The sequence below is a fragment of the Heliangelus exortis genome, chromosome 22 (genome assembly GCF_036169615.1).
Source record: "Heliangelus exortis chromosome 22, bHelExo1.hap1, whole genome shotgun sequence".
NCBI lineage: Eukaryota > Metazoa > Chordata > Aves > Apodiformes > Trochilidae > Heliangelus > Heliangelus exortis.
The window spans coordinates 7,786,385-7,800,484 of record NC_092443.1 but is presented as its reverse complement, the minus strand read 5'-3'; the positions used below and the strand labels follow the sequence as shown (position 1 = coordinate 7,800,484).

The window sequence follows — 14,100 nt, the reverse complement described above, 5'->3', positions numbered from 1 at the left end:
AACACTGCTGAAATGAACCCATGTGGCCACTGCTCCTTGAAGCCAGGAGTTCTGAGCTGCCACCACAGGTGCAGTGTTTGAGCTGGAGAAGCAAGAAAAAGCAGAGAGCCACAAATCAGGTGAGGATTTGTAGCAAGTGATGTTCACTTCAGATGTAAAATGCATGAAGTAGAAGAGCAGACTCGAAGATGGCATGGGAAAACTTACCAACTACCAGTGAGGTGATTAAACCAGTCCCCACTTCTTCCAAGTATGGAACCTCCCATTCTGCTGCTTGGTTTCTCTGCTGTCCTGAGGTTTGAATGAAGGAGCAAGTCCCCAACATTTCTGACTTGATAACTTGAATTCCCTTGACCAAATCTTTCCAGATCCCTTGTGTTCAATCAAGGTACAGTTTACTGCAGTTTATAAATGAGTCAGGATGGAGGGAAAATAGCTGGAGATTCACTTCCTCGACCTTGTAATGTGGTTGGAAAATATTTATGCAATGCAATTTGCAGTTCCTGCCCAGGGTAGGACTGAAAAGCAGCAGCCACAGCTCTAGGTCATGGACAGTAGAACAGCACCACAGCTAGACAAACAAACCTGGGGATGAACTGCTCAGATGTTGAGCATTTTGACCTCTCCAGCATCATAAGTGTAGTCTCAGCCAAAAAAGAAACCTCTCCTTCCAAGAAGGCACCTGCATGACCGAAAACAGCGTTTCAGTTTGCAGAGCTGATTTTATTTGTTCAGAATCTTCACAGCAAGCAAAAAGATGGCTCAGTAAAGAGGCTGAAGAGTTGGGTGACATCTCTGCTTGCAGCATGAATATACCCCATCAAGCCACACCGTCTGCCTGCAGCTTGGTGCCTTCTGAGGGGACAGGACCTGCTCAGAAACTTGAGCCTGATGCTATCAGCAGGACCTCATGGCAGCACCCTGTTGTACCTCTGTTCCATAGGGTGGCACAGGAAAGAATTTACCCTGACAGAGGCTGTTTGACCCAAAACAATGTGCAGGTGCGGAACAGGACTTGTTCCTCACCCCCACCCCTACTACTCTGGCAGTTCAGGCTTGTTCAGTGCTGTTTGAACAGCATGGGAGAGGGCTTGCTCAGAAGGAAATTCTCTCCAGCTTCATGACCATTTCTGTTACAGGTTTTTCTTTTGTTATGGTTGTATGTTTCATTGTAGGCCCCTTCTCCTGTGAACCCCAATGCCCTGGACCGCACTGCTGCTTGGCTTTTGAATATGAACATGCAGTTTTTAGAAGATGAAAGCATTGACCCAGATTCCAAGCACAGGGATAAGCTCAGGAATAAGGACGAGCTCAGCCAAGCAGAAAAGGTAAAACCTGATTGGATGGAAACAAGTTTCTAAATAGAGAGAGGATTTCCTTGAATGTCGTTCATCTGAGCACTCTGGGGATAAGGGGGGCTGTGTGGCAGGAGAGAGGGGTGTCAGGTTGTCAGGACACTTCTGGGGAAGGTTGGGGAGGTTTTCACACACTCAGTGACTGGAATTGCTCTCTGATGAAAGCAAGTAGGAAAAACAGGAGTCAAGAATGAGAGATGAGAGTCAGAAAAGAGATAAGAGTAAGGTACAGGAATGTGTAGCCAAGAAGTAGCTTCCATGTCTAAAGGCTGTAAACAGACCTGAAAATTAATCCAGATTCTGGTCTTAGAGGCAGCACTGGGGCCTGGGGTGACATAGGAGTTCAGTGACCCTGCCCCAAGCATATGGCTGTGTCACACAGATGTGGGTCTGACCAGTCTGGGGGTCCATCAGGAAGTCAGCTACAGAGCATTCAGTGGTAGAAGCAGGGAAGAGACAGAGTAGGCCTGGCTAGGGGTGATGAAATTGGGTTAGAACTAAGGAGGCAGCAGTCAGGAGCTGTGAAGATCCCACTTTGCTGATTGCTGCTTCTGCAAGGTGCTTTCTCAGCAGTTGGGCTCTGCCAGGACTGCTGCAGTTGGGCACAGTTAGTGTTTGGGATGTTTCCTAAGTGTCCTTCTCTTTGTCACCCCAGCCACATGTTCCTAACCAGTCCCACAGAACTGCAAGCATCACCTTCCCTCAGCCTCCTTCCTGTTTTTCCACCACAGTTTCTGGTTTTGTCACAATAGCCTTCCTGTTCTCATTTTGCTGTGCTGGATCATTTTGGGGCTGTCTCCTGTTTGATTCAAGCACAGTGCCCATGGCAGGTACTGCAGATACTGGGATTTGCAAGGCCACAGCTCCCAGCTGCCCCAGGGAAAGCCCATTTCTCACTGGCTTTCTGTTCCTTGGGTGTTCCTGTAAACACAGATATGTGCTGATGGACCTAACACAGAAAAAATATACACATTTAGCAGGCTTTATTTGCAGAGATACAGAAATCTTTGCTACCAGCTGAGCACTACACCAGTAGGCAGAAAATCAAAGATATGTCCTCAGTGTCAGGCACTGGGTTATCACTGTGTTTGGTCAGTGAAGGGCTTCAGGAAGGGTTCAGTGCTCATCTGAGGCTGCCCTGGAGATGCCAGCAGCAAGCTTTGATGTTGCAGTGGAGCTGGAGTGAAGTGAAATGCTGAGGGACCACAAGCTAAGAAATGTGTGCTGCCCTTCTCCAGCTCACATCTCCCAGCACAGTGTGGACACTGTGTGCCAATGCCAAGTGCTGTCACTGACCCCTTCCTTGCACCCTTTGCTGTTCAAGAGGCTCAGCAGGTCCCAGGTGGGCACACTCTGCTCTGTGTCCACACCAGCTCAGAGGCTCTGTCTCCCCCATTCTCTGCAGGGAGGGGCTGGCCAGCACAGCCCTGCTCAGGGCAGGTGACAGTGGGGTTACAAACTCTGGCAGTATCACACCAAACCTGTCCCAGGTCCAGAGGTAGCACCCACCCCCAGGACCCTGCTGTCTCATTCCCATGCAGCATCTTTTGTTACTTTGCTGTCACATCAGTCACTGACATTAAAGATTGCCATTAGCACAATCTCTCTCCCCATGACTGTAAGACCTGAATGGTAACGGAGAATGAGACAAATGTTCTAGAGACAGGAACGACTCCTTCATCTCTGAGGCCTCTCCTGCTATCATTTGAGCTCACTTACGCTGCTCCTATTTTAAGGCTAGGGTAGGTATGTAATCTTTCCTCTTCAAGCAGCTCCTGTCTGTCTGACTTGAGTGCCTCTCTGTAACTCTGTGGGCGTTTGTGTTCCTCATGGCTCCAGGTGACATGTGCAAACTGTGTTGTTTCAGTGCTGCAGTAAAAGCTTTGCTAAAGGAAAACCAGAGCAAAGCATTGTGCCTATCCCTGCCCAAGCAGGAGCTCAGAGGTCCTGCCCACCTGCCTGCCACTGCAGTTCAGGAAGATCATCAGCCCTGTAAATCTTACAGTCCTCAGGAGCTGTTGCTGTTACTTCTGCTGTCAGCCAGTCAGTGGAGTGATATTGGGCGAGCAACGTGAGTTTGTGTGTGTGAGCTGGGGTCTGTCTGACCAGCACCTGAGGAGCAGACTGTCCCTGACAAAAAGCTGATCTGCTTGGTAGGCTCCCCAGCAGAGCTCACTTAAACTGGGACACAACCAAGCCCATTGCTGAGGTGCACACATGGGTGGTGATGGCCACATGCAAAGTCTGAATTTTCAGCCAGCTAAGTCAAGACAATTAAGCACATTTCTGTCAGTTCATGGGCAACACCTTGTGCCTTTGTAATAGACTTCATCACTCAGATGGAAGTCTTGTTCCTATATCTGACTCTAAAAGCAGCTTGTCAAATTATCAGCTGCATGTTAACTATTCTGTTGTTATTTCAGATGAGTTTTTTTCTTAAAAGACAAATTCTGAATACTTTTTTAAAATTAAAGTGGTGGGGTTTGTACAGATGCATACCAGATTTTTCTTTAGCAAAGCAAGTTGTAGCAAATGCTGTGCTTCTGCAGTAGCTGAACCCAGCTTAACTGACTTAGCAAGCTTTTTATTTTTATTTTTATTGCTTTATGTGATTCTTCTGCTGCTGATTTTTTGCTTCAGCTGAATGAGCAGTACAACTGTGGGGTCTTTGGCTTCATGCAGCAGCTCTTCATGGACTGAACCCTGGCTGGACATCTGATTGGGTTTAAAATGCTGGGCCCCAAGAGGCGGCAGCAGCGCTCACTGCACCGCTCACACCAGCACCTGGAGAGTGGTGACCACTTTGTGCTGAGGTGGCAGTGGCCTTTGTCCCTGCTACAGAACCTGTTGGGAGCCAGGCAGCACCAACAACTCCTGCTTAGCTTCCAGCAGCTCCAAAACCCTCTCTTCTGTTGCCTTAGTTTGAAGAGCTCACGCGTAAAGCCAAAATCCCACCAGTGCAGCTTCTCCTGCTTGCATTTAGCCCTGTGCTGTCAGTGTGAGGAAGGTGCCAGCTGCATTTGCTGTTCAGTCCCTCTAACCTGCATTCCCCATGTGAAATGCCAGACTCTGCTAACAACCATTCTCTGAACCTGCCAGTGACCTGCCTGCCCGGGGGACTCAGCATCGCTCCTAGCGCAGTGCGGAGAAGACAGAAGAGGCGGTGTCGGCAGCGGGGTTGTGTGACACGGGTTTGCAGCTAGCCTGGTGCAAGGAGAGGGGTGTAATCGGGTCATGGGGACACCCTGGCAAGGGCAAAGCCCTACTAGGTAACATGCCACATGTGTTTTCTCCTCCTGTGTCTGTCCCTGCGTGCTGTAGTACCAGCAGGACCTGGTGGTGCTGCAGGACAAGCTTCGCATCTCCAACAAGAAGCTGGAGGAATACGAGACTCGCTTCAAGTGCCAGGAGGAGACAACTCAGAAGCTGATGCTGGAGTACCAGGCCAGGCTGGAGGAGAGTGAGGAACGGCTCCGCAGGCAGCAGGAGGATAAGGAGATCCAGATGAAGGGCATCATCAGCAGGTACAGGGGAGCTGAGAGTGCTGGAGGTGACAGTAAGGCTGGTAGCCTGGCTGATAGAGCTGACCCCTGCTCAGGAGAATCACATTTCTTTGGAGGTGCAGGCAGATTTTACCTGTGGGTTTTCCTGCACTTACTTTTTACCCTTCTGGGTTACAGCCCCTGTGGTGGGGAGCTCAAGCCCTGACTCTTTGGGTCCCCTTATCTGTGCTACCTGGGACAAGGAAAACCCCAACGTGTTCCTGATTTCACAAAGGCAGAACTTCAGGAGGGGAGAGCTGGCAGCCTGCCCCACTTCTCTGGGGATCTGGCAGGCTTGCTCTTCTGTTCAGATGAGCAATAGATACAACAGCAATCAAAATGTTCTCTTCCTGGTGTTTAGCTAAAGATCTCACCATCCCATCACTCCTGACTATAAATCCCTTCCTTCCACCCACTGGGATGTGATGTTCACGTTTGTCCAGGACACAGGTTGTTCAGTGCAGCTCTCTTCACCTCTGCCTGAGCCAAGCCAACTTGGTGTTTTTAATCAGCCCTCATGAATGAGGCAGCCTTCACTGTGCTGTAGCTTTGGGACAGTCTGCTGTGAAGGGCTGTGGAGAAGAGTAAGAGCCAGGAAAAAGACTGTTTCTAAACTGCTGGTTTGTGTGTAATAAGAGGTGGTTCCAATGAGTGTGCATCTCCTTTGTGCTCAGAGGCACAGCTGTGGGTCTGGGGAACATCTGTGTGTGCCTCAGCATTGCAATTTCAGATGGGGTGGTTTGACCTGGTGCAGATGATGGAGCCACTTCCATCTGCAGATGAAGCTGCCCTGGTATTTCACATCTCTCCCTGTGTTCCTCAGAGGTGCACATCAACCCTTTGCTTCTGTGGTGTCAACAACTGAATTAGGACATGATCTCTCTCTCATTCACTCTGGGTGACTGATTTAGACGTGTATGAAACTTAATATCTGGGCTTAGCAGAGCCCAACAAATGTAATTTTTTTTCTTGTCTGTTTGGCTCCCAGATTGATGTCAGTTGAGGAGGAGTTAAAGAAGGATCATGCAGAAATGCAGGCTGCTGTGGATTCCAAGCAGAAGATTATTGATGCACAGGTGAGTCCCCAGTACCAAGGGCTGCAGCACTTGTCAAGGTGAGTCTGGCAACAGGCAGCTTCCCTGCTGGGCAGCACAGTGAGGCTGTGCCTGTGGATGAGCCAGCACCAAGCTGCTCTGGGGAAAGAGCCTGTCAGACTTCAGCAGAATGTGATTTATTGTCACAGCTTTCACACTGGGACAGGTCTCCAGCCTTGGAGCTTGGCAGGGGACACAGAGGATGTGGAGGGTGCATTCTGGGGAAGGATCTGTAGAGCAATTAGTTCAAAGCAGTAAATCATCATGGGCCACTCCACACAGTTCATTTTGTGCCATCTCAGGCTGTACTACAGTGTTGCACAGGGTCTGCACATGGACCTTCAGAGTTACACCCAGAGGGCTGTTCCCTCCTGCTGGTGGCAGAGGGAGGAGGGCAATGTCATTTGCAGTGCCACAAAGAGCAGGAGTGGCAGAGGCTGCAACACAGAGGCTCTTGTTTTCATCCTTAAAATACTGTTATCAGTGACAGTTGCCATCAAAGCCATCCTGGGAGGCCACAAGTCATTTAAACTATTAATTTACACTAACAAAATCAATTAAACACTGACAGGGATCACTGTCCTCGGAGAGCACTAGGTTTTAGAAGAGGAATCTTGTCATTACATCTTTGTAACAGCTGCAGACAGAGCACAGAGTGCACTGAATTTCTGTCTTAACTGCAGATTTAGAGAAAATCTTCTCTCCATTCTATTCAGGATGCTAAAATGACTTTAGTGACAGGAAAAGTACATTTATGGCCCTGTTAATAGCAGTGAATCAAAAAAGAAAAAAGCTGTGTAGCACTTCAGAAACCCACACCTAAGAGTGCCAACGAGAAAGGCGCTGGTCCGAGAGAAAAGGCCCTGGTCCCAGAGGCCCTTGGGTCAGTGTGTTAGGACAAAGTCAGGAAGGAGCAGGTCAGGAAGGAGCAGGTCAGGGAGGACCAGGTCAGGGAGGACCAGGTCTCCATCCCTTCCCACTGATTGTCCCTTGTCTCTGCCCCTCTGCTTGCAGGAGAAACGCATCGCTTCCCTGGACGCTGCCAACGCACGGTTAATGAGTGCCCTTACGCAGCTGAAAGAGAGGTACAGCATGCAGACACGTAATGGGATCTCCCCCACAAACCCAACTAAATTGCAGATTACAGAGAATGGAGAATTCAGAAACAGCAGTAATTGTTAACCCGCGGAGGGTGCTGCCGCAGGAGAGGAGGCCTGGCCAGAGAGACCGTGCAGCAGCAGTGCGAGCCGCGGCTTCCGAGAACGGCTGCTCTCTCCCAGAGATCCCAGCTCCTTACTGCGGACGGCGCGTGACTCGGCCTTTGTGGGAGATGCTGGTGCCAGCAGCACATTGAGGGGACGGAAAGATCGAGTGTGAGATGAGTGGCATAAGGAAATAACATATATATATATATATATATATTTGAGAATCGCTGTCACTGTCGGATTCGAGTCAGTGTTTAATGTTTAAACAAAAGTTAACCTTGTCCTTCTAAAACTGCCCAAAGGATATGCCTCACCCCTCCCAGCAAGGAATAACCTCCTTGTCGTGGCAGTAAGCAGAATAAAGGGAGCTGGGCAGAGCCTGCAGCAGGCGGTGGCCCAGTGAGTCCAGTTCGAGGGTGCTGCTGGGTGCAGCCCTGCGAGGGATGGCAGCAGAGCCTGACCTGCTCCTGTGGCTCCCCCCGGAGCACAGCCCTCTCCCAGAGCAAACCCCAGAGCTGAGCCCTGTCTGGTGTTTGTGAGGCCACTGAATTTTGCAGTGGGTGACTGTCCACAGGGCATTTATGCAGCTGATGAGTGTTTAATTAACTCCACCCACCCAGGGAGCACAGTTCCCAGGAAAGGTCAGAGCGCACTCTGCGCCGTGGTGGCCCCAGGGGAGCTGCGTGGGGGACCATGGTGGCAAGGCAGTGGAGAGAGTATGGCTGGTGCTGCTGGGGGCTCTGGGGGAGCAGAGCAAGCCCAAGGATCCGGCATGTGGGTGGAGGGAGGAGCTGGTGAATGGCAACTTGATTCCTCTCTTCAGCTTCTGCTCCCTCAGAAATAATGGGGAAGAGTTTTTTTAAGCAGCAGCCGCAGAGCACTGCCCCCACACGCACACTTCCAGCCACAGAATAAAGCAGATGTTGCCTGAGCTTGGTCCCTGAGCTGTGGGTGAGGGACACGGGCTGGATGTTCTGGTGCCTGTTGTGGTAGAGGGGGAGCAAGGGGCTACCTGAGATGGTCAGCGTCTGGCTTGACAGAGGGTTCATTGTGGGGGTGTAATGCTCTGTGCAGAGTTTTTGACTATTTCTGGGGAGAAAAACAAAGAAAGAAAGAAGAAAAAGCCCTGAAGAACCATGAAGATCGGTAATTGTATTTCTTTTCTTTCACAGTATGCATTAGAAAAAAAAAGATCCCATTTTCTGGAATACTGTCCTCTTTAAATTGGGAATGAGCACTGCATGGAAATTAACCGGCTCGAAGAATGTAAAACATGGTCATAAGGGAGTAACCAACAAGAACAGCAGCCACCACCGAGAGCCCCCTTGTCAGGAGCACTGTGCAGGCATAAGCCAGGATTAGACTTTCCCAACTGCTGCAGCACAGCCCAGCAGATTCAGACACTTTGTGCTCAGCGGAGGGGTCACCTCCTTAACGGGGGATTGTGCCGCTGACCTGCTGCCACGCTGCCACGGTGTGTTTGTTGGTTTGTCTTTTTGGTTTTTTGGTTTTTGTTTTTTTTTTTTTAAAGTTAGTACTCGATGACTCCCAGTCTCAGAGCAGGTCCCTCGTACCAAGAGCCAGAGAGATTTCTCTGAGATACGGATGACAGTGTACAGGACATCTGCCTTTTCCTCCCACTAAGGTTTAACACACTGCTCAACGCCTGTCCTAGCTCCTCCTGCCATGTGTAAATGTACAGCCAAAGGGAGTAGGATGTCCACTGGGCTCTGCACAGCATAGGGACCATCTCCAGCCTCACCCTACCTAGGCTGCCTGAGCAGGACACTTTGCCAGTAAGCTCTGCATTGCCATGCTGCCCTGCAGCCCTAAGGCTCCTTAACAGCATTCTTCCACATGCAATTGTTTTCAAAATTAAAAAGATGCTTTTTTTTTTTTTTTTTCCCTAAATGTTTTTTCTGTTCCCTGGAAGCCCTGGGCCAAGCCTGGTGCAGCTTGGTCCTTGGAGGAGTGAACATTGAGGTCTCCACACCCCACCAACGCCTGCAGAGTGGTGCAGTCACACAGACCCCAAACGGAGCTCCTGAGAGCAAAGTAATCACTAAGTATTTATGGCAAGTACAGTCACCTTTGAATTTTGGAGACTAGCACAGATGGCTTTGAAGAATCTCACAAAACTGACAAGGTTACAACTGGAAAAAAGACCCAGACAGGTTAGGAGCACCCAGGGTACTGTGAGCCGTTGGGTGCGTACACTGCCACCTGCCATCGGCTCAGAATCAAACCCGTCCTAAGAACCCTGCAAAAAAAAAAAAAAAAAGAGAAAAAAAGACTTCCTTTAAACTGCTGTGGCCATGAGATGTGTGTTTAGAGCTGATTGTTTTTGAGTACCAAAATATTTGTGTTGGGAGAGACCGGAAGTTTTTCAAGAGAGAAGGAACATAGAGGAATGGAAACGCAGGGCACGGGGGCGGGTGCCCCACCACCAGCATGTTTCCCTTCCTACACAGAAGTAATTTTGGGATGCAGTCAGTGCTCTCTGTAAGAACTGGAAAGAAAAAAAAAAAAAACCACCCAAATCCCAGTTGTTTAGTACTGAAGCTAAGCACATCTTAATCTTCTCAACCACAAGCCAAGGCACAGCTCCCCCCACCCAGCTCTGATCTGTCCAGAACTCCTGATTAACCTCAAAATTGCAAATTACTGAACACAAATTGTTCTGCTGAAATAGCAGGAATGTTTAAATCCTTCCACAGTGAGTTAGTGAAGTCTTAGAAGTTCCAGTACCTTCTGCAGTTGTTTAGTTTCCTGAGCCAATATGCAAAGAAATGCAAATCAGGACAAAGTCTGGTTACAGTAGTGATTCCCTGCCCACCCCCTTTTTTCTCTGTCTCTTTCCACAACTGTCAACAACTGGACCTAAACGTGACCCTCCCCTAGGATGCTCTGGGGATAGGTTTAAAGATCCAGGCTCAGCTCAGTTCTGTTACTTCAGTTTGTGTTTCTGTTATTTATAAACTGTACATTGCTGTATGTGAGTGTGTGTGTGTGAGTGAGGGAGTCAGTGCCAGCCCCGTGTGGCCAGGCTCCCTGAGGTGGCCTGGGACCTGGTGTCTGGCACAGCCATCCCAGAGGCCACCCCCCAGGTGCTGGTGGCACCAGAGCACCCACGACCCCGTCCTGTTCTGTGAGTGGCTCCATTTTTGTTCCCATTCTTGCGCTTTCTACAGTAAGAATCTGTTGTAGTGCAAATGCGTCCAAGTGTAAACAAAAGGAGAAGAAAGAAAACAAAACACACTCAGATTTTTATCTTAATACAAGTCTTAATATTTTTTTGTAAATGTTTTCAGTGTTTACTGTAATGTATCTATCTCACTAACAGTTGTATATAGTAACTTCTGGTGCTGCTTATTCGGTCAGGATTTGGCTGTATCTCACTGCTGTTTTGGAGAGGTGGGCTCCAAGTAGCAAATCTGGATCCAGATAAAGGTTATGATTTCAGCCCCTTCCCTTTGAGGGAAGAGGAAGGGAGAGAAGCCTGGGATCCAGATTTGGGGTTGGTCCACCTCAAGGATTCTGTTTTAAGAGTTTTGATTTGGGGTTTTGTTGAACTGTAGAGAACACTGCTAAAAAAGTGAGCAAAAAGTTTTGTGTAAAGGGGGATGAAATGGACTGAGCAGTATCCCAAGGTCTCTGTAAGTATCATCATTTCAGACAGGGATTATTATGGCTTCAGTGCCAAAAAGATTGGAGGGACCCAAGTCCTTCCCTATGCCAACTAAAACTACAGTGTAGTCACCAGCCCCTTTTGCACCAGTTTAAGCAAATCCTGCTGCCATCCAAAGAGTCCTGTATCATTCTGCATTGTCATTTAAGTCCAGTTGGGTTTTTTTTGTTCTCTGCTTTTGCAGTTGTATAGCACTGATTGCACTGTGAGAACACACTGAATCCTCTGGCCTTGCAGCCAGCCCCATAGCAGGGTGCAGGACACAGGTTCTGCAATTACAAATATTCCTCAATGGAGAAAGGATTTGGTGAACCTGAGCAAGGCACCACAGCCTCTCCTGGGAAAGCAGTCAGCAAATAATCAATCATTCCCAAAGTTCAGGGCTTTCCCTGGTACTAATGACAATATCCAGAGGCAACAGAAAACACAGCAAGGTCTGTTCTGTGATGAACAAGGGGAGGATTTTTAGTGACAGGAGATGGCAGCTGCACTGATGGCTCTGGCCAGGCCAGCCCCAAGGTGCAGCTCATCCCAACTGAGCTGCAAGGGGCTCATTTCTCCTGCAATCCCAGGGCAGGGGGAACAGCCCCTGGGATACACCTCTGCCAGCAAGAACCTGTGACCCTGGGGGTGCTGCGGCTCCACCAAGGTCCCTGCCCTGTCCCAAACACACCTGGAGAGCACGAAGCAGAAGCTCCAAAGGGAACAACTCTGTCACTGTCCCTGGGCCAGACAGGAGGGGCTCCTGGGCTCCATCTTTCCCATGGCTTGGGGTCAACCTCTTCCCCCAAGGTTTGTGTTCAGATCAACCCAGGCCAGTACTGGGACCCTCCCTGGCTCATGGCCACCAGGAGATCCCATAACCAGAAGGGTCACTGCCCATCACCAAGGTCTCTGACTCTTCAGGGCACGTTCAGAGCAGTCGTGGCACCTTCCCTGCTCTGAGAGCCCTGTAACAGATCTCTGCTCCCTTTGTCTTTGCCCTTGGGGAAAAATTACACACGGGGGGAGAGGGAGGGTGACAGCAGCTCCCAGGATTTACAAACCAAACCCAATCGTTTGGGCGTTGCCCAATGAGCAGAAAGAACCTTTGGGAAAGGGCATCACGTTCCAGCATCGACTTCCAGAGCTCACCTGAGCTGTGCCATTGCTGTAAATGCCACTACCCAGTACCCCAGAGTGCAGTCTCCATGGTCACATATTCCTTTATCATACATCACTGTGTCTTAAGATATACCTCTCTCTGTATATCTGCTTAGGCTGATACTTGTTCCTGATAAGCAGTCGCTATGTTTTATATCCTCTTATAAAGAAAAAAAGAAAAATCTTTTTTTGTAAGTATGTTTAAAAAACAAACAAAAAAAAGCAAAGTGGAAGTGTTTGCTGAACCTACTTCAGCTCCTTTTAAACTATGTAATAATGTACAGAGAAAGTTGTTGGTGTTCAAAGAAATGATGTGGCTGTGCAATTTATGTACATTTGCAATTAGAAATATTAAAGATTTATTTAGATATTTTATATAAGTGCTCCAGCACTTACCCTCAGTCATTTCCAGTTTCTTGAGCATCCTCACACACACACACACTGCCTCCATGCACAAGGGAATATTTGTCTCAGCTGCCTCCCCAGACACATCCCACTGGGCTGAGCAGCACCTTCCCATCCAGCACCAACCACAGCTTTGGGGAGGGCTGGACACGAGGAGGGATGAGGGGAACCAAAGGAATAAGAAGTTCCAAAGGTCACAGCCCTTGAGACTTGGCCAGGAGCCACAGCCCTGATGTGGGCATCTCTGCAGCAGCAGTAGAGGACAGAAGTCCCTGTGGTGGGCAGCACCAGATGCTCCCAGCAGCTCTGCCACCAGCAGGCTGGACACAGTGCCCAGGGCAGCTGGAGGGAAGGCAGATTGTGGGTCGGCTCTCTCAGCTCAGGGAAAAACACTCAGCTCATCCCTGGGCAGACAGCACCATCCAGCACCATCCCCAGACAATCCTTCTCCAGCCCCCCCAGGGATGGCAGCGCTGGGGCTGACACAGCCCCACACAGGGACAGGGGGCAGCTGCTGCCCACCCCTCCATCCACTAAAAGCAGCAGAAAGCATGGAGGAGAGGCAGTCAAACCCTCATTACCACCACCATAATTAGAGAGGGCAGCCAGGCCCAGGGATCTTGGGGTGCCAGTGGCTGCTGGAGCATGGTGGGGCTCTGGGCTCTCTCCCTTCCAGCAGCAGGAGGGGGATGGATGGGAGGAGAAGGTTCCTGCCCCTGCCAGGAACCAGCAGCTGCCCATGAAGGAAGGCAAGAGGCTAAAATCCTTCCCCTGGTCTTCCAGCATTTCCATCACAAGGTGCTAACACAGCCCACCCTGCCCTCCTCTGCCACCTCAAGCTGCAGGTTCCTGGGCAGCAGCAATTCCAGCAGATCCAGAGAAGCCATGGCCCTGCCCTTCCCAGCCAACTTCCCCAGGGCCTGCAGCTGGATACAGAAACCAAAGAGCAGATTTCCCTCCCTCTCACAGCCATCCCACGCACTCAGCCCAAGCCCCAGAGAGAGAACATCCTCTGGAGAAGCAATTCAAAGCCAGCAGTAAACAAAGCTCCAAAGCCCTGGCCCTAGAGACAGGGGGAGCACAGCTGAGAAGTCAATAATGACAGGAGAGCAGAAAGGAAGGGGCTGGAAGAACAAGAGTCATTAGTGCAAACTTGTTGTTTGTGCTAATTAGATCATTATCTGGAAACTGCTATTGATGTTGCTATTTCAGCTCCTGCTGCTGGTTCCCAACTTCATTTTATCCATGTCTATCGACTGCCCACACTCTTCCCTGTCCTGCAGGAAGGATCAGGGATGCTGGGTTGGAGATGGTGACCCAAGCCCAGTGTGTCCACCACGTGGACACCCAGTGCTGGTACCAGCAATAATTGATTAACCTCAACCGTTGGCTTTTTGTGCCACAGATCCAAAGAATGAAACCTGAGTAACAGAGGTCCCAAAGCTGATTGACTTTGATTTATTACAGCCACCATTTATTCCACCTGGAAGCCACCTACCTGTCTGCACAGGCACACGGTGCTGGGGGCAGTGTACCCACTACAGCCCAACCTCAGAGTTCAACAAGGGGTTGGATGGGTTGATTTTTAACAGAAACCTCTCTGAGCAGCTCTCCTGCACCCTGATGGAAACATCCAGCTGCTGAGAGCAACACAGGGAGCTGAACTAA

At 49.7% G+C, this 14,100-nt stretch overlaps 1 protein-coding gene across 13 annotated transcripts in view; it reads left to right on the top strand.

Moving 5' to 3' along the window:
- Positions 1-9,444, top strand: part of DAB2IP (DAB2 interacting protein) — a 167,308-nt gene extending 157,864 nt beyond the window's left edge. For 9 of the 13 annotated variants that reach the window (XM_071766002.1, XM_071766000.1, XM_071765998.1 and 6 more), the window contains 4 exons: positions 1,176-1,328; positions 4,677-4,879; positions 5,886-5,973; positions 7,006-9,444. In XM_071766002.1, the coding sequence (XP_071622103.1) occupies positions 1,176-1,328; positions 4,677-4,879; positions 5,886-5,973; positions 7,006-7,173 (612 nt within the window). In that variant the 3' untranslated portion in view covers positions 7,174-9,444. The other 4 variants (XR_011730240.1, XM_071765999.1, XM_071766001.1 and 1 more) reach the window with 4 other exon arrangements.
- The last annotated feature ends 4,656 nt before the right edge of the window (positions 9,445-14,100 follow it).